Source organism: Cnephaeus nilssonii, assembly GCF_951640355.1.
Source record: "Cnephaeus nilssonii genome assembly, chromosome: 9".
Taxonomy (NCBI): domain Eukaryota; kingdom Metazoa; phylum Chordata; class Mammalia; order Chiroptera; family Vespertilionidae; genus Cnephaeus; species Cnephaeus nilssonii.
In genome coordinates, this window is record NC_137080.1 from 38891361 (window position 1) to 38916575 (window position 25215).

The window sequence follows — 25215 nt, forward strand, 5'->3', positions numbered from 1 at the left end:
GTGAGGGTCAATTAGCATATTCCCTCTTTATTAGATAGGATATTAATCTTATTCTTTTATTTATTTGTTGCAGGGGACTTGTACAAGATAGCCGGAATAACCTCCAGTTGAGGGGCTTGGTGGTGCTACTTATTTCTAAAGCAGCTGGGCCCAGCAGCATGAATGCTTCATGTCAGAACTATGATATGGTCAGTGGGATCTATTCATGGTAAGAAATTAGTCTTTTGACATTGCTCTCTAAATTATGTTTTCTTTTACTGAACAGTGGTAGTAGAAATGGCTGTTTAGTTCTTTGTCATTCTGATTCAAAGATAAATTAAAATATTTGTAACATTTAAAATATGTATTTTTATTGTTAACAGATCTGATAGTCTTGGCTGCTCCATGCATAACTCTGGTAAATTTACCCATCCATATGTGTCAAATACTTGCATTACTACTCTGAGCATTTAAAATTTTCTGTTCATGACGACCCATCCTCCCCCATCATGGTATCATTATGTCTCTGTAGAGACCTCTTTGTCCCTTAGTCTAGGATTTATTATTTTTTCAACCTACTCAAACTGACATGTAGTTGTAAAATATTGATGCAAGTACCGTTTTAGCAGAAGTAGTCTACTTCAGTGCTATATCATTTATTTTATTTTGCTTATTTTTATAGTGAAGAGATTGTTACTGAAATTATATTTTTATATCTCATACATTTGGATTTAAAAAATAATTATTAGCAGGTATTAGTCACATTTGTTGCATATAATATAAACTTTAAATTTTTTGTTTTAAAAATATTGCATATTTTTAGTAAGATATTAGCAATAACTTTATTTAATTTTAATGGAGTGCTTGGCACTGTGTTAAAAGCCTCTCTCTATAGAAGTAACAATCTGCAGGTGGACTTGGGCATGTGAGATTAAAACTACCCTAAAAACATGGGGAACAAGGAAATTTTTCTCCCAAAAAGTAGCATTTCTAGAAACTTTGACTTATGGCTGATATATCTTATTGACTTAATTTAAAAATCAATCCACATCTTAGATTTTTTTTTATTTCTAGTGGTCTTATCCATAAATGTTTTATTCTTCTATAATATTTAGAAATGACTGTTGTTTGCAAGCTATGAAGTACAGTGATCCTTCATCATTAACAAGCAAGCAAAATTTATTACTGTTGTGGCTACAAATGGCCCCTCCTCGGCCAGGATAATTTTTGCAGATCTTTTACCATTTATGCATATAAGTATCTTCACTAAAAGAGATACCTTGGGATCATTTTTAGTTTCTACTCACTCTGAAATAATTTATATTTTTAGTGCTTTGTAGGTTACTAATCATTTTTATGACAGTTATCCTTTTTTTTTAATCCTCATCTGAGGATATTTTTTCCATTTATTCTTCTTAAGAGTGGAGGGGTGGGAGGTGGAGGGGAGATTGAGCCTGCAATCAAGGTACGTGCCCTTGACTGGAAATCAAACCCACGACCTTTCAGCCTAAGGGCCGACACTCTAACCACTGAGCAAAACCAGCCAGGGCGACAGTTATCCCATTTGTCCTTACAATAATTCTGTAGGTAAGAGTTGTCATGTTACTTTTTTAGGGTGGTGCAACTTCAATTGAGGAAAGTTGAGTCTCTAACTATACTTTCCTTCTAAACCTCATGTGTGTTTTTCTTGATTCCATTCTGATTTTCTACTCTGATTCAAATAATTTATTTCACTTGTAGATTAGACTAGCCATTAAATTATTATACTAAAAAGGTCTTCTTATAAGTATTTCTTTGAAAAACTCCTGAATTGAAAGCAACTTGGCAAATCTTTAATACATCTACGTCCCTCCCCCAAACTTTTGAATTAGAGGTCAATACTTTACCTTACAAATTGTGTAGAAAGCTCTTGACTGAGTTTACTTGAAATAACTGGAAAAAACACATAAGGATCCATAATGAATACCAATAACCTGATAATCCCTGGAAAACAAACAGACTTCACATCACCTTGTATATCCCATGTATGTCTAGCTCCTGTTGGGAATTCCTTTGGGTTTTAGTCTGCTGATTTTGACCCTGTTTTACTACTAATAGTCTGCTCTTGCAATTGGGCAACTATACATACCTCTAATGAACACCAGCCAAGTTTTGTTATCTCTGATTTTAAAATAACCAATGTAAAGTACTATTTGACACATAATAGGTGTTTAGTATATATTTGTTGCAGAAGTGAATCATCCCCATTTTACAGAAAAAGAAGCTAATACTGAGATTAAGACTTGTCTAAAATCCTTTAAGTAGTAAGTGATAGAGTTGGGAATTAAATACTGGTTTTACTCTAAAGTATGTTACCTTTTCTACTATGCAGGTGCTCTTATCTATATGCACACAGTGCACTGTAATGTGAACATGTGTTTCAAATTTCTTACCTAGTCTCTAAGAAACACCTACATCACCTTCTGAGCCTTCGCAGGAACATATGTATTTGGTAGATGGTCATTGTAACACGAGCAGTTGTAAAAGAACTTTGCAGAAGAGTAGTGGTGCATTATGAATATAAAAATTTCCAAATAATATAAATGAATTTCATACCCAAGTATATAGAATCCATAATTACATTTAGGGAATAATCCTGGTTCTAGGCTATTTTCTGTAATTAAGCTTGATCCAGCATGTCATTGGTGATGCTTGGGTGGTTTATACACTTGTTAATGTGAAAATGTAATTTGGCATAGTACTATGAGAAACCATTAATTTGTTTCTCCATCCCTGAATTCATTTGTTTTGCTCCTGCTTTTCTTAATTGTTCAAGTGTAACTTTTGCTGGAGGCTTGTATCTATAATGCCACAGTGAATTATTTAACATTTGAGGAAAGTACTGACTTGGGAGCTTTTTAAATTCACCTCCCAACTACTGGGGTTTGCATTGTTGGTGTTTTTCTCTCATAAACTTGACTTTGATGTCAGATAGTTGGACCTGAGTAAATTACCTAAGGGACCAAAGTAAGTTAGGTGACCTTTTTTTTTTTAGCCTGAGGACATAACTGATGGATATAACTTATGGATCTATTTAGTGAATTTATCATATGGCCAAGAGAGGCAGAATGTAGGTTAAAATGTAATAACTACATTTTGAAAAACAGGTAAGAGAACCACATTTATAAAAATGCACTATAAGCATCTACCATAGCCTTTTGCCAAGAAGACTGTGGGGTTTACATTTATTCTACCAGTCCTGAGTTTACATGGCGGAGGGAGTGTGGGGGGCCCTGGATGAAAGAAGGTGAAGAGATTAGCCAAAGAACACATATGCATAGCCCATGGACACAGACAACAGTTGGAGAAGGTGCAGGTGAGGGGACTTGGGTGGGGGTGGGAATGGGGGACATTTGTAATAGTGTCAGCAGTATAAATACATACATACATACATATTGGTTACAAAGGTAATCAGTCGAAAAAACTACTAAATTTAATGTAAAAGCATCTCTAGCCACTCCTGAGAAAATAAGTGTATAACTTCCTGTTCTATTAATAATAGGATACTCTTGTATACAAAAAAATAGATCATTACATTATATAAAACATAACATTTCAAAGTATGGACTTCTCTAATACAACATGATTATTATGTTTAAAAATTTTTTAGTTTTTTAACTAATGGTTCACCTTTCTCAGTTGTTTTAGCAATAATTTACTCAGTTTTTTTCTCATCTAACTAGCAGTTATTAATAGACCACATATTTTCACCTTACCTTCATTGCTTGAAATTTCCCAAAACCTCTTGTTAACTGTGGTAGAAGAGATTGAAACATGTTTGCCAAGCACGTTTTCTTTTCCTTCTCAGTATCCAGCTGGGCTATATCTGCCAGCTTTGTACCACTGTGTATCTCGCCAGTGCCTTGGACATAGTATTCGTTTAAATCTTTAGATGATTGGCCCTTCTGTTACTGTAGTGTTATAGACCAAAATAAACATTTGAATCACACATGTATAGTACGTGCCTTTTAAAGTAGTGTAACTGGACCATGTCTTCCTGTGACTGGCTGTACCTTATTATGTCCTTTGCAACCTCTAATTCAGGATGTAAGCTGTAGCCCTGGCTGATTTGGCTCAGTGGATAGAGCGTTGGCCCACAAACTGAAGGCTGTGAGCTGTAATCAGACTGTAAGGCACTCTTCATGGGACAGTCTTAATTTTTTAACTTCGTTATTATGTAAAGCAATATCATTGTGACATTTAAAGAAAGAAAAGTATTAGTGGAATGTCACACACAAAAAAACACATAATAAATAACCCAACATAACAAAAAACATTGCAGAATAATTAGTATGGTTTTTAAATCCCAAGTTTTTTTCTTTATATTTTGACCCATTCCTTCTTTTTTTTTTTTTTTAAGAGAAGGTGTGTGTGTGTGTGTGTGTGTGTGTGTGTGTGTGTGTGTGTTAATATATTTTTATTGATTTCAGAGAGGAAGGGAGAGGGAGAGAGAGGTGGAAATATCAATGATGAGAGAGAATCATTGATTAGCCGCCTCCTGCACGCCCCCTACTGGGGATCGAGCCCGAAACCCGGGCATGTGCCCTTGACCGGAATCAAACCTGGGACCTTTCAGTCCATAGGCTGACATCCTGAGCCAAACCAGCTAGGGCCCATTCCTTCTTATAATACACTAGAGGCCCAGTGCACAAAATTCATGCACTGGGGGGAGGGGGTCCCTCAGCCCAGCCTGCGCCCTCTCGCAGTCCAGGACCCCTTGGGGGTGTCTGCCTGCTGGCAGTCAGACAGCCCTCTTGCAGTCCCGGGATCCCTCTCTCCTTACTGTTGAGCGTCTGCCCCCTGGTGGTCAGTGCACATTATAGCGACCAGTTGTTCCACCATTCGGTTGATTTGCATATTAGGGTTTTAGGATATAGGATTTTATTTATGTACCTCTATTATCTGCAGCTTCCATTCTGTGGCTTGAAGTTTTACTGGCAGGTTTTATACTTTTCTGAGTTTGGGTTGCCCTCTTCTCCATTTCCAGAAGGAGGAAAATGAGCTGCTGCTGGGAGACAAGTGCAGTGACATTGTTCCTTCTAGGTGGCAGGTCAGCTGACAAAAGATTAAAACCATGGACTGATCATTTCCATATTTATTTCTAATGCTGGTACGAGAAGACTGTATGCTCTATGTGCTGTTAAAGTTGAGATGATCTGTTTTCTCCATATCACCTCAGCATTCAGCATGTTCCTAACACATAGATGGCAGCCAGTGACTCCTTGATCATGGCTGAAAAAAGAGTTGTTTTTATTTATTTATTTAGTTAGTTAGTTATTATTATTTAATCTTAAAGCAAAGAAGACTTTGCTAAAAGGTTCCAAAACTGCTCCTATAAAGAGAAAGATTAACACATTTGACTGCATCAAGGATAATTCTTCAGCCCAACTGGCATGGCTTGGTGGTTGAGTATCAACCTATAAACGAAGAAGTCATGGTTTTTTTTGTTTGTTTGTTTTTTGTTTTGTTTTGTTTTGTGTGTTTTTTTAAATATATTTTATTGATTTTTTACAGAGAGGAAGAGAGAGGGATAGAGAGTTAGAAACATCAATGAGAGAGAAACATCGATCAGCTGCCTCTTGCACACCCCCTACTGGGGATGTGCCCGCAACCAAGGTACATGCCCTTGACCGGAATCGAACCTGGGACCCTTGAGTCCGCAGGCCGACGCTCTATCCACTGAGCCAAACGGTTTCGGCTAAGAAGTCATGGTTTGATTCCTGGTCAGGAACATGCCTGGGTTGCAGGCTTGATCCCCAGTGTGGGGCGTGCAGGAGGCAGCCGATCAATGATGCTCTCTCATCATTGATGTTTCTCTCTCTCTCCCTCTCCTTTCCTCTCTGAAATCAATACAAAAATATTTTTTTAAAAGGTAATTCTTCAATGGAATAAAATTCCCACAAAGTCAAAAGATAATTGCCAAATTTATAAAAATATTTGCAGCATACCTACCAAAGGACCAATTTTAATAAACAAATAAGTTGAGGATCTTATAAATCAAGGAGAAGATAATACAACACAACATGGACAAAAGATAGGAATAGGCTGTTCGGTGAAGAAGTATAGATGGCAAGTAAGCAGAAGGGGGAAAAAAGGCTGGACTTCATCTCAAGGAGCAAATTAAAACAAAATCACAGCTTCTCCCTGTCATTGGCAAATATTAAAAAGTTTGAGACCCAGTGTTTTTGAGTATGTGAGGAAGTAGGCATTTGAATGCTTTGTTAGTAGGGACATTAATTGGTATAGTTACTTAGAGAGCAATTTAGTAATGGCTATATATTTTATTTCAATCTAACTACCCTTTGATTTAGCAAAATTGTATGCTGATGTATGTATGAATGTATACAAGAGTGCTCTTTGCCCTCCCTGCCCCCCAAAAAAGAAATAACTGGGTGTCTACCTATAGGACACATGTTACTTTGATGCAAAGGAATATCAAGTGTTTGTCTAAAATCACTAAGGAGATCTGTATGTGCAGATCTAGAAAGATTTCAAAGAATCATGTGAAAAAAGCAAGGTACAGAAACGTATTCTAGTTTGACCCCCTTGGGGTGGGCAGTGGATTTTACATGCATGAAAAATGTTTCAAATCAGAAACAAAGAGCTGTTTATAGTGGTCACCTCTGGGGAGAGGCAGCTGGTGGGAGGGAACTGTTCATTTTATGTCTTCTTTAGTACTCGGAATTCTTTTTAACCATATACATGTTTTACTAATTTACACTCCTTAAAAACTGGTAAAAAATTTTTTTGCTAAACTGAGATAGCCTAGTCCTGTCATCAGAATGAAGGCTTCACCGTCTCTGAGCTGATCTGAACTTTTTATCTTTTGCCCTCTTTGACAAGATCAAATGTCTTATGAACATGGGTAAATTATAGATTTTTTTTTAAATAAAGAAAGCACGAGTGAAGCAAAATGATGTCTTCAGATTAGCTCTCTTAAGTTTACCATCCTTGTTAAAATTGATACCATCAGTTTCTTGGTAACTATGCTAATTCTTTTGCAACTCTGTATTTATTCAATTGATTAAGGTTAAATTAATGATATATATGCTAAGATAAGTGTTGAACTTTAAGAACTAATCACAGAAAAAGCATTATAAACATAACTGTAAGTTAAATTTAGAAAACAACTTAAATTTACTGATCTTAGCATTAATTTCTCCTTTAAGGGAAAATTGGTCAAGCTTGCTATGCTGTTATAGAAAAGTGGTAGAATTTGGAGACCTATATGAAATCTTAATTTAAGAATAGAAGTGGAGAATATAAAAAGCTGTGAATGAAGCAACTTTGGGGGTCTTAAAATAAGTCTTTAAATTTAGGGAATTGGTCCTGGTCTCAGCTGCAGATATTGTACTTCATAATTTATCACTTTAATGTGGTACTAATTAGCTTCTGATGACTTCTAATTATACTAACAATAGGCTGTGACTATCAGTTCTCACCTTCACACCTTAGGATTTTTCTGGCACTTAAAAGTGCCAAACAATTAACAAATTGCATTTCCCCTGGGTATCTACCAAAGCAAAAAACACCTTAAAATATGAGGCTTAGGTAGGAACATGTTGATCATATTATTGATTTAGTATTCAATTATATTAATGTAAAATAATTAACATTAAAATATATAGCATTAAAGGAAACTGTTTTTGGGTGTGTTTTTTTTTTTATGATGATGATGTGTAAATGTGAGAAAAGAGTAGAAGAAATCTCATCTACCTGATAATAACAGTGGTTGGAGGACACGGGGAAGAGGGAGGTTTGGGGACAAGTAGGTATAGGGGAATAGTCAAAGAGAACTTTATTTGTAATATTTCAGGTTTTTAAATGAAGAGAATCTATTCACATTATTTTGTATAATTAAAATTAACTTCAAAATTAAAAGAAAGTTATGTTTCATGCTTAGAAAGCAATGAAAGTCTGTTTTAAAAATGTATCTTTTTGTACTATAAGAACCTGGAACATGGGGAGTGCTTATTTAAAACGATTATGCTGAAGATTGGATTTAGAGTATGCCTTTGAAGGTAAAGATAGCTTAGCTCCTTTTCAGAGAGATCTCAAGAGATTAAAGCATGTGCAGTTTGATTACATATTCTTATTGATTGTATTCCACTTACAACAATAAAAATAGACTCCACATACAAATCTAACAATATTACTAGTTCATTACAACTAGTACTTATTTTCTTCATTAACTTTTTATTGTTACTTTCAGCTTACACAGCATGCACAAATGCAGCAATTATATGTTGAACAAGAAAGGGGAAGGTTCTTTATGTTCAACATACTGTACATCAGAAGTCATTACTTCCCAGAGCTGTTGGAAAAACATTAAATAAGAACAGCCTCTCACAAAACAAGTGTAATTAACCACAAAAAGTAGGTGGGCTTGGCTACTAATTCACCCAGTTGAGAGTTTATTGTATGTAAAATATCTTGCTATAGATTACACTACCTGACTACATCATAGGAAAAGAAAAGCTGTATTAATTGTTTTGTTAATGGTGAAGAAGTAAAAATATTTTTCTTAAAGAAGGCCTATATGTTGACCAGAAAGAAACCACAATCAAAGGCAAAACAAAGCCCAGTGTCTAATTCTGCATTTTAAACAGTTTAATCCTTGACATTCATCTTAGTACAATGTTAGTTCTATGTAGAAGACTTGTAGTTACTTAAAATGATTAATGGCAAAGTTTGCTTCATAGTTTCATGACTTAATGCTGATCCTTTGAACCCAAACTCAAGGCACCCCCAGTGGTAAACAGGGTGGTGTAATAGAGATATGGGTTAAAGGCCAAAGACCTGGGTTCTTGTCTCATATCTGTAACTGATTAGTTATTTGACTTTACACAAGCTGCTTAATCACTCTGTGTGATTACTCATGTATAAAACAGGGATAATAATGGATTTCAAATCAAGGATAATGGATTTCAAATCAGAGCACATATCCAGCTAGGTTTGAGTAACGTGTGGTCCAGTATAGCACATTCTAACCAGCTCCTGTCTGCAAGGCACAGGGTTGAGAATTGAGTGAAATACAAATATTAATAAGAAGTAGTCTTTAATCTCAAGTGATAAGGTAAGAAAACAATTCATGCATCTAGCAACTTTCTGACACTATTGATGCAGTTTTGTATCTAGAACTCTGTTTCTGGAACTTAACTTCTAGAACTATAATCATATTCATTATCGGGCTATTAATCCACCCATGTTCACTGGCAGCACTTTGTTTAACTAAAGACAATAGTCCTTAATACCACTCACTTAAGATGCTAGGAGAGAACTGGCATCTACAGGTGGCTTACTGCCTAAGGAACTCATTCCTCACTATGCCCTTGGACTTTTCTTCTCGCTCTTGGACTGTGTAACTGGGTGGTGGTGATAACAGAGGCAAAGAGAGCAGATTCTCAGGTTGGTTATCCTAACCATGGCATCCTTCCTCTCTCGTTACTGGCATCTTGAGTCACCATTTTCTCTTACTAAGATTCTCTCCTCTGTCTCTGCTGTTTGGACTTTGTACCACTTAGAACCAAAGGTCATTTGCTGTTCTGGGTTAGTGTAAAATACAATTCTAAGGCTAATGTCCCAGTCCCTCCTTTTGGGGGTACTCATTTATTTACTTTAGGGATTGTTTTTGTTTCTGTTTTGAAATAGGATAAGATCTCTTCTTATATGCAAGATTTCATGTTGTTACAGTCTACTCAGAAAGACAATTATGGGAAATAAACCTCCTAACCCCCCCCCCCCAAGTTTTTCTCCTAGAAGGGCCTGAGCTACAGAAGTGCCCTTGGGCAGGGGCCACTCCCACTTTGTAAAGAAAAGGAAAAAATGAAGTCCTTGGTAACTTAAAACTTTGGAGTCCTGCTGTTTTATATAGTAGAAATTATTCAATATCTAGGTATTTTGAAATAATGAATACTGAAATATTAATAAATCTGAGTTTGCCTACTTTTGACCTTTTATTACAGAAAAGCTAGAAAACACACCTGAAACTGTTAGTGGATGTTTTTATTAGAATTATGTCTCTCACATGTGTAAATGTGTTTGCCAATCTAAAGAATGCTAACTGCTTACTTTTTAGTGATCACCTAAAAATTAAGGTTTCTAAAAGTTAAGAATTCTAACCAATTGGAAAGTTTTGGTAATAGAAGGCATGAGGCATGGAGATGCGTTTTGAAGGAAAAAAGAAAGTGAGTTATAAAGCTGGTTATTTCTGAATGGGTAAGAAGGTTTGTGAAAGTTGTAGAAAGATTTGTGGAAGTCATGGAAGGATTGTGAAGAGAAATCTTAAAAGGAAATTATAGGTAATCTGAATAATAAATTTAATTAGATAAATGAATTTAAAGTAAGCTAATGCAGAATTTGTTTAGTCTTTTCTAGTCTGTTAAAAGGGAAAAAAGTCTTTTCTGTTTTTGCCCAGGAAGCAAAAGTTCTATAAATTATTGAAATGGATATATAGTATCCGATCTAATAAAAGAGTAATATGCAAATTAACCATCATTCTGCTACACCCACTAGCCACGCCCACCAGCCAGTCAGGAGAGAGTATGCAAATTAACCCAACCAAGATGGCTACAGCCACGGAGCGAGCAGTATTGCTGATTTTTAATTTTTGTTTTTCAGACATAAGGAAACTTGTTTCTATTAAAGCAATTTGGTAAATTGTCTATTTTTCTCCCTACCTTATCCCTCCAGAATTTGGCAATTCTTAATAAGTGAGTCATGGCAATACATTTCTTTGCATTAGTTCAGTAAGACCAGTTTCCAATTTGGTTATATTAACCAAGACTTTGATTGGAATGTCATGTATGAGAGAGACATGCCTGGACTCTGGATGCCACCAGAAAGCTTTAAGGAATGAAAACTGACTTTGAAGCCAATGCGAGTGCCTTGGAGAAATAGCCTGGTACCTTGTTTGGTCACTTGGTTCATGGCAGTCTTTCCAAGTGAGGAATGAAGGTTGCTTTCCTGAGAGATGGCACGGAAAGAACCCCACGACATTTTGGGAACCTCAAGAATGTGAGGAATTCACCCAAGTCTACAAGTATTGCAGAAAAACCTGATGGCAACTAAATGGCTCAGGTTCTTTGCCCTGGGGGGCTAAATAAAGCTCAAACATGAAATTCCAGCAAAGCAGATTTAAAAAAGAAAAACAACAACACTATATGATCAATTGCTATTCTTGTGTTCATGCAAACGATCAGGCCAAATTGAAACTAGACTTAATACAGTAAATAAATTGGTCTTAAATTGACTCCTTAATAAAAATGAGGGTAATTTTAGGGGGTGGGGAGGGGTTGTGTTTCAGTAGACTCTGTAACACAGAGTCGTGAATATTAGACTCAAAGCTTTATTTTTCACCTATGAATTGAACTGGATTCTAACCTGGATATCTCTAGCTTTTACCCCAGTAATACAAAATTTTATAACACAATTTGTCTCCACCAGGTTACAAGCCATACTTGTACTCAGGGAATACCACTTCTAGACACCATTGCCACCTCCTTCCGTGCCCAGGCCTCATCGTCCCTCTGACAGAGAGCAAGGATCTCTTGGCCCTGAAAATACTTTGTCCCTCCTCAGCATGAAGCAGTTACAGAAGAAGACAGAACCTGAATCCCTTTTCTCTGAAAGAATTCAGAGCCAAGATCCTTGAGGGGCAAATGTGGTAGGCAGTTAGACAGACATGAGCAGAGCAAGGATGATGGGCCAACCGGAGGAGAAATGGACAGGACCCTGAGACTTGCTTCTCACCACTCCACCTGCTCTGAAACTGGCAATTGAGGAGCCCATGGAGAGTGAACCTTTACATCTGCCTGGTAGGAGTTGGGACACCTATTGCTAATATATAGAATTATTCCATTCATTTTGGAAAGTAAGTCACATATTGGGACCTTATATGTTGGGACCCACTGTTTGGGAAAAGGATGCAGTATGTTTTCTCTAAAGGTTGCTGCAGTAGTTACCTGTGGTGAATGTCGGACTTTTACTAGGGGTGCTATTGTCTTTCAGTATAAATTGTTCTGGTAATTTCACCCTCCCTTATAATAATGGATATCCTAAGCTTCTGGCTGGGTGGTTTCTGATATGTGGGGTAGCTGTTTATTCACACTGGTCTATCGCTGCCAACAGCACCAGGGGGCCTTGTTCCTTAGAACGATTGACCATTTTTATGCTTCAGAAACATCGCTGGGTCCGAACCAAAAGAAACCTTCTCACAGCTGTGGCACCAACTGCAATGATGATCTCCACCTGTGGAGTCCTACAGAACATATTACTTTATCCATTTTTTTTTTATGCTGGTAATGGTAGGCTCCCTTAATGTAGAAGTGACCCAGCTGGCTTGTGGCATGGTAAAAGCCCTGAATGCCACTTCCAGGGCTATACAGGGGATAAATCAAGAGCTGAGTCAGGTCAGGGAGGCAGTTCTAGAGAATCGGGCAGCAATAGATTATTTGTTGATATGGCCTAGCCATGGTTGTGATCAATTTAAAGGAATGTACTGTTTTAATCTTTCTGACAATTCTCAATTGATAGAAAACAATATTCAACAAATTAGGAAAACCTAAGATCCTGCATTCACTGTGTTCTATCCCTGGAAACTGCTTTCAAGGCAGAAGCAAATGCAGTCCAGCAGGATGAAATTTTTCGTGTAAAACTAACCTCATAGATATGAGATGATAGAAAAAGCAGTGGGGACTGTTAGGGGCAGAAATAGAATATTGAGGACCAGCTACAATTATAAGAAATATTAATCATACTCATTTAACCATGATGGTTCTGTTCTGATTAGAGAAAGCACATTCTAACCTGGCTGGGAGTTGTACGCCCTAGGACATGAGAGCTAACATTGGAATGCAGTCTATCCTCCTGTCCTGAGAACTGCCTGTCATTATGGAAAGATTTACAACCTCGTGGCTGAAACATTCTAGTCCTGGAGGCACCTGCTCTTTAAAATTCCCAACCCTATTGCCTGTAATCTGGTCCTGGGGTGCCCGGAGGTGCACCCTCCCCCGAAGCCCGCATGACTTGTAACCTGTAATGGTTATACTGTGCCTACTTTCCCATGCCTGTAATTCCTTCTTTCCCACAAAATCTTTGTCCTTCTACCCAGTATAAGCAGCTGGCGTATGGGGAGAGGCAGAGTAGATTTTTGTGGATGACCTGCTGCTCTCCCATACTGCCAGTGTTATTGGAAGAAATGCTCATATTATGATTCAACCCTGACTCTGCTTAATAGGCTGAAGTAGTGACAGGCAGCCCAGACCCCTTGATTGTCCGGTTACACTATTCCATGTGCTCTTTATATATTAGCTCCTTTAATCCTTACAACATTGATGAACAAAAAAAATCACTTTTCTTGGGAAACAGGCTTAGAGGAATTTAATAACTTAATTAAGTTTATGTGTAGGTAAATGGCAGAGTTAGAATTCAAACTCATTGGAGACACTGTTTCAAGGAAATATCTGGGTAATTATGCACCTATAAGATTTGCTGCTGTCCAAGGGTAATTTACAGCCTGAAGTAATATGGAACTTCTATCACTCTATTATAATTACTTATATATTCATTGCAAATATTGATGTAATGAATTTCTAGAGACTGTGCAAAAGAGAAACAACAAACTGAGACACAAAACAAGTTTCCACCCCTTACTTCCAAAGCTGTAGTTTAATCACTTAAACACTGTCCAATATAGTAGAAAGCTGGCAGACTTTCCTTTGCAGCAGGCTATGTAAAAATGTTTATACTTTACAGCTTATTATGCCATGCCAATGACTGTGTTCTCAGTAAAGGAGAGTGAGAAAATATGGCGGTGAAATTACTTACTTCCCCTTTGTTAGTTGTTTTCTGGCAACAGTGGAAGGATACTTAGCACTTACAATGCATTTTTATGTTTAATTTTATATCATTCAATTCAGAACTTTAAAAAGTAGGAATTTATTTTTTATCTCTCTTTGTAGATAGGCTAGAGCATTTTTAATTTAATAAAAACAAGTTGAAAACCAGAATTGTCAAGGAATTTAAATGGACTAGTACTGAATTATTAGGGTTTAATTCCATTTATGGCTTCAATTTTGCAAAACCTGTTTTTCTTTTTGACACATCTCCAGTGCTTAACAGGCAACTCATTATTTTCAAATGTACCTTATGCAAATTTTGTTTTAGCACTTTGGCTGCAAGTTAATCTTCCTCAGGATCAATTAGAGGTGTAGGCAAGGTTATTTGTACCTCTCTGTAATCTGTTGAATATATCCACCCATATTAGGTCTTTCCTTAGCATTTTCTAATTTTATGGGTTCCCCTCTTAGATTCATAAAGCCCCTAAAGTCAGGTACCACATAATATTTTGGGGGTTACATTCTCTCTGTGCCTGAGACACTACTGCAAGTTTATACTCAATAAATATGCCCCAGGCCGTGGCCTTCGTTTTGGTGGGAAAGTAGCTCCTCTGTGAAGGACTAGCTAAGTCTGGCTTTTAGGTGCTGCACGTTATATATAGGTGGGCCTTCAGTGAGGGAAGTTCCTAAGAGAAATAAGTAAAAACACAGGAACTGGTATTTAAAAGTCTACAGCCTTTTTCCTTCTAATTTTTCAGTTCTAAATGGGAGCTGGTAATATTGGAGATTGGGGGTAGGGGAGTGAGGGTAAGCGTTGCTTTCTATTGAGTTTATACTTCCCTGAAGCTGAAAGGGGAAATTTTTTGTGTTTAAATATTTAAAACAACATGTTTAATTTTTCTATTTTACTATTTGTTTTATAATTAATTTAGAAGGTTGGGGGCTTTTTCATACTCAATCAGTTTTTATTTATCACATACTGTGTTTTTTCCATAAATAGAAATGATCAGATATTGAGTATGCTTAAGTGGGAAGTATTATATTCCTGTAATTCATTTTTTCTGAGACTTAATGGATTATTAGAGAAAATAGGATTGTATATCAATATCAAGGCATTATTATTTTTATTCTCACTGTCCTCTTCAGGGAACTTTTGTTGTAAAAACTTGTATTTTATAAACACACTGGAGAATTTCTTTGTTTTCCACTATAAACCTTTTCTTTTTTAAGGTAAACATTACAACAGCCTTAAAGCCATCTCTGATTGTTTTAAAGTTTGAAAAAATGAGTATAAAGATTTACTCTGTTTTCTTAGCTTCTTCCTTTTGGGTAGAGGCCTGAGATGTGCAGGATCCCAGCCCCTCTGGATAGGACAGGGTGCCTGGAACTGCTCTCTACTGACCTCTTCTGGCCTCCTGTTAGATGTGTTGTTGAAGGGGATGACTGCTCTTGTGGAATGCCTCTGAAAGAAAGGGGGAAAGTGGAGGGAAATTAGCCAGTGCAGGCTTTGTGATGATAACCTCCCAGCCTCTTTACCACCTGGGACTCCTCTTGCTAATCTCTTACCCTCCTGTAAAAAAGGGTCTGTTTACCAAACACACTTTACATGTGAAATAGTGATCATTGGATCTTCTATTTTTTTATTAGATACTAGAGGCCCAGTGCACAAATTTCAGGATTCGTACACTGGCGGGGTCCCTCAGCGTGACCTGCAGGGATTGGGCCAAAACCGGCAGTCCAGTGCCACCTGCTGCTCCTGCCTTCCACTCCCGCTCATCCTGGCCCCGCTGCGCCTGCTGTGGGCTCGCACCCAGTCAGTCCCGATCGGGAGAGGCTCGTGCCGCCACAGCGGTGCTTGCCAGCCATGAGCCCTGCATCTGGCACCCGTCAGTCAGCTGAACAAGGCTCCCTCTGTGGGAGTGCACTGACCACCAGGGGCAGCTCCTGCATTGAGCATCTTACCCCCTGGTGGTCAGTGCACATCATAGAAACCGGTCATTCGGGCATTTGGTTGCTTAGGCTTTTATATATATAGATGGTCGCTTAGGCTTTTATATAGAGAGATACTTGTAACTGACAGTCTCAGCATCTGATGACCCGGAGATAACTGCTACTGTCACATCTTATTCATGAGTACCAAACTAATGAAAATTGACATTTTTATTAACAGATGTACCTTTATCCAGGGATGAATGAATGGCTTTCCTTAGACAATTTGGAAAGGAGGAAATAACTCACTTCTATGAAGAATTCTTTATTTACTGTGAAGAATCCAGACAGGGAATCACCAATTTAAGCAGTATCATCAAGCAATAAGTAATTACATATTTTTGCTATAGAAATGGCAACCATTATTAAAGCAGGCCATTTTCAAACAGTAAAAAACTACCCCCTCTGTTATTGTTATAAATGATGAGTATTATATCAGCAGCTTTTACTTTTACCCATGGAATAGGATTTGGAGATGTAACCCAAAGCTCTGATGGTTTCCAAGACAGAGTTCCCTTCTTTCCTAAAACTTGAAGGTCAGGCAAGGTTTTATAACTTCAGAAAATTCATAATCATCAAACCTAAAACTCAGTTTTACATTTTAGGATTAAATAGTAGTTTCATCACACAGAGAGAAAGGCTGTATTTCCAGGTGCTCCATTAAAGTCTGTAATTCAGACTATTAGCTAATGGGTCTTTGTGTCTCCCCCCCCCCCCTTCCATTTTGTGCCTTTCTTTCTCAATTTATTATACTTTATCTCTTGTCTCATGTTTTCCCCACATCTACTGGTTGTGCTTGTTGTCTTTAATCGAGCACCATCTAGGAATACCTACGCCATCTTAAATTCTCTAGAATAAGGCAAAGGTGAGAGAAGATGAGTAAATCCATCCTTAGAGTGGTGAGAAGAAAAGACACCCAGACAAAACAGCCACCCTGCCAGGGCCTCTGGGTGCCCCTCTGAGGTGGGCCACCCACACTCTTCCCCATCCATGGTCATTCTTGTTCTGGTCCTTGAAATTTATAATTACTTATGGTAATGAAATGAATTTACAGCAATAAATGACCAGTATGAAGCCCCATTGCTTTTTTATTTTCTGCAGTTCAACTGTAGGACTTCTTGTTGTGTTATGATTATTGTCTCATGATGCTCTGCACCTTTAGCGACTTCTGATGTTCTTTAGCTGGCACTTTTCCTGGAAGAAAAAAAATTGAACCCAGCAAAATTCCAAGTCAGGAATGATGCTGCAACCATTTACACAAAGCTTTACTAGTATGTGCATAATATGTACATAGTTGTAGATGGAGTTTTTTAAAAATCTTTGGAATCTATAGTTATTTATTTAATAAATGAAAATCATAGAAGGTCAAATACTGCTGAATTAAAACACTGTTGAGGAAAAGGAAATGGTGTCCATATAAAAAACTAAATCAGTGTAGATATATAGGACCTAGTTTAGAAATATCACAATATTCACAAAGAGAGGAAATCTGTTATACTCTGGAAGAAATGCAGTTTTACTATCATAATGCCACAGTCCACTCAAGAATCTATTCTATCATAAATTATAGCTATATACTAGAGGCCCAGTGCATGAATTCATGCACCAGTGGGGTCCCTCAGCCTGGCCTGTGGGATTGGGCTGAAACCAGCTCTCCAACATCCCCCCGAGTGGTCCCGTATTGCGAGAGGGCACAGGTCAGGCCGAGGGACCCCACCGGTGCATGATTGGGGCCAGAGATGGACGTGGGAGGTTGGCCAGCCAGGGAAGGACCGCGGGAGGGCACCAGGGTATGTCCAGCCTGTCTCACTCAGTCCAGATCAGCCAGACCCCAGCAGCAAGCTAACCTACTGGTCGGAGCGCCTGCCCCCTGGTAGTCAGTGCACATTATAGCTAGTGGTTGAGCTGCCTTAGCATATCATTAGCATATTATGCTTTGATTGGTTGAATGGACAACCAGGCACTTAGCATATTAGGCTTTTATTATATAGGATGTAGTTCTGTACTAGGACATTATGACATTTTTAGAAAATGTTTTTATTTTAGAGAGAGGAAGGGGGGAAAGGGGGAGAAAGAGAGAAACATTGATGTGAGAGAGAAACTTCAATTGGTTGCCTCCCATATGTACCTGATGCGGGACATGAACCCACAATCTGGGCATGTGCCCTGACTGGGAAATCGAACCAGCATGATGCCCAGCCAACTGAACCACACCAGCCAGGGCCATAATAACATTTCATTGTTTTTTTAAAAAAGGTTTTGTGTAGGTAAAATTAAATTGATCTATTTTCAGTCCTTTCAAAGTTTATCTATTACATCTGTTTTGAGAGTAGACACATATGTTAGATATATAACTATCTCACACTTTCATCATGTTTAAGGGGAAAGAGACAGGATAATTATCATATTTGCAAGGATAAAGATCAAGTAGAATAGCCAATGAAATTCAAAATTTGACCATGACATGTTTTTCAGTCAGAATTACAGTAAATATTAAATGGAATTTGATCATAAAGTCCATCATTCCAACTTCAGGATATTTTCTTCTAGCTTGGGATCAGATATTAAAAGATATGCCCTTAAAAAAAATTAAAAAAAAAAAAAAGATATGCCCTTGCCCGGTTGGTGTGGCTCAGTTTGTTGAGCATCATCCCATGCACCATGAGGTTACTGGTTCAATTCCCAGTCAGATTGTGGACATGCAGAAGGCAGCCAATTGATGTTTCTATCTCTCCCTCTCCCTTCTTCTCTCTCTCTCAAATCAATAAAAACATATTTTAAAAGATATGCCTTAAAATTGTATATTCTGATTATCTGAGGTAAATGGTTCCACTTCAGCCCACTGGCTCCTCACATCTTCACATTCTCGGTGTATTTCTTCCCACAGTCCTCTACTAGGTAGAATTATCCTCTCGGTCCCCCTTTAAGTGTTACTTCCTTTGGGAATCCTCCTATTTCAGTGGTCAGCAAACTCATTAGTCAACAAAGCCAAATATCAACAGTACAACGATTGAAATTTCTTTTGAGAGCCGAAAACCGACTTCTGCGCATGGGCCACGAAGTTTCAATCGCACTGTACGTTTCAATCGCACAGATACTTTGTGGAAGAGCCACACTCAAGGGGCCAAAGAGCCGCATGTGGCTCGCGAGCCGCAGTTTGCCGACCACTGTCCTATTCCATCAAGATTTGGGTTAGGTCCCCTTCCTCTGGGATCCCTTGGCACCCTGTGTTTACTTCTCTGATAGCAATTATTACCAAAACTGAAAAGGTTTGGTTTCCTGCCTAGATCCCTCACTGATCCGGCCATGAGCTTCTCAAGGGCAGAGCCATGCTTTTCTTCCCTTTTTTTGATGGCGTTCTCAGAGGCTACCACAGGGTTCAGACATGTGGCAGCCTCTCAATAAATGTCCATTCATTGAAAGCAAGGGTTCTTTGAATATTCACAATTGCAGTCTGTTAATAATAAAATATGGGGAAAGCATATTTGAAATATTATCTTCTATGAATTTTAACATTTTATTAACAACCGATCAGGACTTTACAAATCTCTTCAAAAGATCTCTTTGCTACAACTGTTTACCCTGTCAGTAATTCAGATGCTATTAATCAGTTATCTGATGCTTTGACAGAATCCATTAAGCAGCTGTTATTTAGCAGTATCTATTTAATTTTTGTTACTTACTGTAAAGTCTGCCTTCCTGACCAGATCTTTCTAGTTATGATAGTTATATCCAAAATTTCGATTTATTAAATATCAGTAAATGTGGGCTTGCCATAAAGATGAGAAACTAGATTATCTCTTTTTATGAAAATAAGTATTTATAGCAATAAGTAAATTTATAATCATATTGGGCAAAAATAAGTTGATGTAAACCAGGCATTTCAAAGTATAAGTTGACACTTCATCATCTTTAATTTTTTTACTTTTGTCAGTTGATGTCACAACCTTAGTGTTATTTTAAAGTAGTTTTTTAGGGGTATTTAATTAAATAATGTGGTGTTTGCTTATTTCAGTCTGTCTTTGTTCCTGTCAAAACCATGCTGGCAGGGCATTGCTTTTCTTTTCCCTTTTGTTAATATTCTGTGTTAGGTAATGGTTTTGCAAATAATAGATTCCAAGGACCTTTGATCCACCATTACTGTAAAATAAAATGCAACTTAATTTTTTTCTGGACATAATGGTTTTAACCTTGTGTACTAATCTGACTGTGCTTGTGGGGGCAGATCCTTAAATGAGACGCAAATGAAGGAAAAATTGCTAATGCTGCCACTGTATATCTAATGAGCACTGTGTAATAAACCATAACCTCTTCGACATTTCTCTGGAAAGCGGCATGATTATTTTGGATGGCTAGCCCTTTGTGGATGGCTCATTACTGTCTGGCATAATATGTATTGATAGAGACTGTAATGTCAACTTCTATTTGACATCTTGCCTCTAATAAATATGACTTGCAGCACTGGAATAAAAAATGGTTATATGAGAAACTCTAATTAAAGAAAAAATATATTTTTTAGGTTTAAAAAATAGTATGTATGTATATAAAATGTCTCCATAGAGGATTGCCTGCTCTCCCTGCTCCCCTTTGCAGCTTCTAAGAGTATTTGAAACTTCCCCTGAGGATTGGTGTTCTTTTGTCAGTATAGGGCCAACATATGACAAGACCTGTGTGTATATGTATGTGAGAGAGAAAAAGAGACAGAGAGACAGAGACAGAGGTATTTTCCTCCACACTGTAAAAGACCATCTCTGTTGGCAATGAAGTGACAACATGAAAAACTCCTTCTTTGTATGTATAAGATCATAAAACTTATCCTAGTTGGTTTGGCTCAGTGGATAGAGTGACAGCCTGCGGACTCAAGGGTCCCGAGTTCAATTGTTATCAAGGGCACATGCCCAGGTTGCAGGCTCAATCCCCACTGGGGTGTGTGTAGGAGGCAGCTGATCAATGATCCTCATCATTGATATTTCTATCTCTACCTCTCCCTTCCTCTCTGAAATCAATAAAAAATATACTTTAAAAAATACAGCTACCTTTTTTTAAAAAATCCATAAGACTGTAGTTTATATATCTGGTTTCAGACCAATTGGAACTAAATACATGGACAGCATGGCTCAGTGGTTGAGTGTTGACCTATGAACCAGGAGGTCACGGTTTGATTCCCAGTCAGGGCACATGCCCGGGTTGTAGGCTCGATCCCCAGTGTGGGACATGCAGGAAGCAACCGATGAATTATTCTCTCTCGTCATTGATGTTTCTCTCTCTTTCCCTCTCCTTTCCTCTCTGAAATCAATAAAAAAAATATTTTTTTAAAAAAATGGGCAAAGGACCTGAATAGACAGTTCTCCAAAGAGGACATACAGATAGCCAATAGACATATGAAAAGATGCTCAGTGTCACTAATTATCAGAGAAATGCAAATTAAAACCACAATGAGATGTCACTTCACACCTATCACAATTGCTGTCATCAGTAATATCAACAAACAGATGTTGGTGAGGATGTGGAGAAAGGGAACCCTCTTGCACTGTTGGTGGGAATGCAGACTGGCACAGTCACCGTGGAAAGCAGTATGGAGTTTCCTCAGAATATTAAAAATGTAACTGCCTTATGACCCAGTGATTCTACTTTTGGAATATATCCAAAGAAACCTGAGACACTGATTCAGAAGAATATATGCAATCCTGTTTTCATTGCAGCGTTTACAATAGCCAGGATCTGGAAACAGCCCAAGTGTCCATCAGCAGACGAGTGAATAAAAAAGCTGTGGTACATTTACACAATAGAATACTACTGGGTTGTAAAAAATAATGATTTTGCAAATAATAGATTCCAAGGACCTTGTAAGAAAGAAGGAAATCATTAATAAATGATTAAAAACCCTAAGGGATTTATCATCATCCCCATTTAACAGCTGGAAAAACTGAAGCATACAGAGGTGAAACAAAGTGCCACAGAGACAGAGCCATGATCTGGATGCAGGGAGTCCAAACTCTTCACCACTGCGCTCCACTGCCTCTGCAGTTGACCCCTCATGTTGCTAAGACAAAGGGAAAGAGCAGGTTCTGGGAGGGGTCTAGAGAGGCCTGGTCTACCTTCCTTTGTAGGCCTGAATTATCCTTAAAGGACAAGCAACTCAGCTGTCAGGCATGGGGCAGGTATTTTGGGGGAGAATGGATGGTAAACCTTGTGGAGGGAGAAGCAGCTACGCTGTTGAATCCCAGGGAAAGAGGGAACTGAGCTATAACTGGTTTTGCACTAGACCTGCTACAAATACTGCACTGCAAATACTGTGCCCTGCACGCACTGCTGTTTCCTCAGCTCGGGACACCATGCCTACCTTTCTTCCTCTCCCTAATCCTTACCCATTTCTTAAGGCACAGCTCAGCTCTCAGCTCTAGAAGACCTTCCCTGACCCTCAGGCTGAGCCCATTACCCCTTTTCTAGGCTCCCACAGCTCACTGTACATAAGTATATGCAAACATTAGTGGTGATGGCAGCAATAGCTACCATGTATTGACCACAGACCATGTGCCGGGTGTGATATTGAAAACACTTTGCACAAGTTATCTCATTCATGGCTCACAACAATCTGAAAGAATCAGTAGTGATATACCCTTTATGTAGATGAGGACAGTAAAGCTTAAAGGTGTTATATAATTGAGCCAAGATCACACAGCCAGGAAGTGGCAGGTCTGAGATTTAAACCAGGTCTTTCTTACTCCAAATTCAAATTCTTAATAGCTGTAGTAGATTTACCATGCATTGTTGATGTTAATCTGCTTTTGTCTTTCTCCTAATCAGATTACAAACCCTCAAGAACTGCACTGTCTTGTTTTCTTCCTCCAGATCCTATCAAAATTGTGCTTTAGAGAAGAAAGAAACAAACTATTAAAAAGATGCTTATTTTTGTTAAATGTACTTGAATGTTAAATGTGTTTTGTAATGAGCAGGGTTTAATGTAATTTTTTTTTTACTTAATATATTATAAAACTATAAAAACCATATACAGGTACTGCTGGGTCGGTTATTCTAGATCTTTGTGCTTTAGGATTTAAATCAAATATTATGTGAAGAAATGTTTGTAACTGATAACCTAACATGATAAATATCAACAAATATCCATATGGTAACTCGAGGTATGCCATTAATAATATTAGAATAACTAGAATGTTCTTGTAGACAGAGGAGTCAAACTGCTGATGTTAGGCTTTCAGAATGACAGCCACCTGCCTCTAGCTGTTCCCAGAGGAACAAACCAGCATCCCTCCCTTTCCCCAGTGCAGGCACCAAGGTTTCACCAGCAGTCCCTCCTCTCGGGACTCTGGCTCGGTTTTTCTATGGAGGAGGTCTTATGTTAGGGTAAGACCTTTACAGTGGTAGGCAGTTCACTGAGGAACTATTTAAATTATTACCTAAACTTAAGGCCCAGGGAGGCTGAACTGCGGGTACATTTTTACCTTTTAGGAGGGTTTGCTAAAAGAGCAAACCAGGATGTTCTCTGTGTCACCTCCCCTGATAAGAAGTCTTCACTGCATCCTTTTCTTTAGAATTCAAATGAAGACAAAGGGCTAAATTAGCTTATTCATTTTCCTGCTCTTTTTCAGACTGAGCTAACTGCATCGCACCACTCTGATTAATATGTAGGCCTGTTTCAGATCCCAAGCAGGGCACTTGTGTCCAGATGAAAGTATGCTGGTAAAATTAGGTAGTATAATGACTTGACAGTCTGATAATTAACTGGCAGTGAATATTTTACAGTAGTATCTAAGATCCACATTTCTTTGGTTTAGGTAACCTTACTTAAAATGTAAATAAGAAGCATGTTATTTAATATTGTTTGTCTTTGTGTGAAAATGACACTTTGGCGCCCTAGCTGGTTTGGCTCAGTGGATAGAGCATCAGCTTGCGGACTGGAGGTCCCAGATTCGATTCCTGTCAAGGGCATGTACCTGGGTTTCGGGCTTGATCCCCACAGGGAACGTGCAGGAGGCAGCCAATCAATGATTCTCTCTCATCATTGATGTTTCTATCTCTCTTTCCTCTCTTCCTTCCTCTCTGAAATCAATAAAGATGTATTTTTGAAAGAAAATGACTTTTTGGCAAATAGTAGCAATTCAATCATTTTATTCTCCTTAATTTATCCAAGTCATTTGGGGCCCTGGCCAGAAGATGAAGGATGCCTCTGGACTTTTCTCCTCCTTTCTTGTATTGTTCTCCTTTCTTTTCTTTTCAGGCCCTGTCTGAGAGGAGACACCCAGGCCTTTGTCCTAAACCTGTGCTCCACCCATAATCCTGTTTCTGTCTGCTGGCTGCAGCCATTCTCAACCATTCCAGGGCAGCTGTCGACTGTTCACTGTCTGGCAGGGCAGTGATTCCTGTTGGGACCAGCAGCAGCATGCTGACTGGAGAGCCTCGCCCATTCCCACCCCTCAGCACTGCTGTGGCAGCCACACCTGGGCCGGTGGGGGCCAGCAGCACCTTGCTCTCATTGGTGTAAGTGCTCCTCCCAAGGAAAACACAGCACCCTGTTTCCTCTTCTCATTATTTCCCCCAAATCCTCATGATCATAACAGCAGTTACAGATTGTGGCTTCGTTTTACACCTAATATCTGCTGTATGGTTTTCTTGTTAAATCTTTTTTTTTCCTTTAATTCTTTCTTGTTGAAAGTATTACATATGTAGTTGTTAAATCTTTTTATATCATTGTACTGTATCCCCATCTGAACTATAAGCCCTCAGGGCACAGACCATCTTAAACTACTTCAACGGAAAGAATACATAAACACTCACACTTTGACACATACTCATCAAGAGAACAAAAACACTTCTTTTATACTTTATATTTTTAGGATCTGGCACATAGTAGTTATTCTGTTAAAAATTTTATTGCTGATAATGATAATTAGATAATCCAGTTGTTTCGATTTTCACCTGTTCTGAGTTACAAAAAATCAAAATATGTAATTTTTAAAGTGTCTCCCCACCCCCCCCCCCATAATTTAACTTAGGAGTGGGCTATTTCATGTGGTTGTGAAATATATATTAAGGTGAACATATTTTTCTTTGTTGTGATGGGACTATTTGTAATCCAAACCTAGAGAGTGTTTATTAAATGACTCTTTTCTTATTAAATTTCTGCTGATCTTTGACTTCCAAAATGGCTTATAAACCATTTGGTATCATCAACTATCAGAAAGGTTTGTGTGTGTTTTTATTGTCAGTATTAAGATGTCCCCAATTTTCCCTCTTTTTGCCTCCCTCCATCCAACCCCTGCCCCAGCCCAGGCCTTCCCCACCCTATTGTCTGTGTCCATGGGCTATGCATATATGCATATATGATTTATGGTTAATCTCTTCTTCAGAA

At 38.2% G+C, this 25215-nt stretch overlaps 1 protein-coding gene across 1 annotated transcript in view; it reads left to right on the forward strand.

Moving 5' to 3' along the window:
- Window positions 1-25215, forward strand: part of PDSS2 (decaprenyl diphosphate synthase subunit 2) — a 200328-nt gene that overhangs the window by 71000 nt on the left and 104113 nt on the right. Inside the window, exon 2 of the mRNA XM_079781328.1 lies at window positions 74-208. Within this exon, the coding sequence (XP_079637454.1) occupies window positions 74-208 (135 nt within the window). The remainder of the gene's footprint in view (window positions 1-73; window positions 209-25215) is intronic.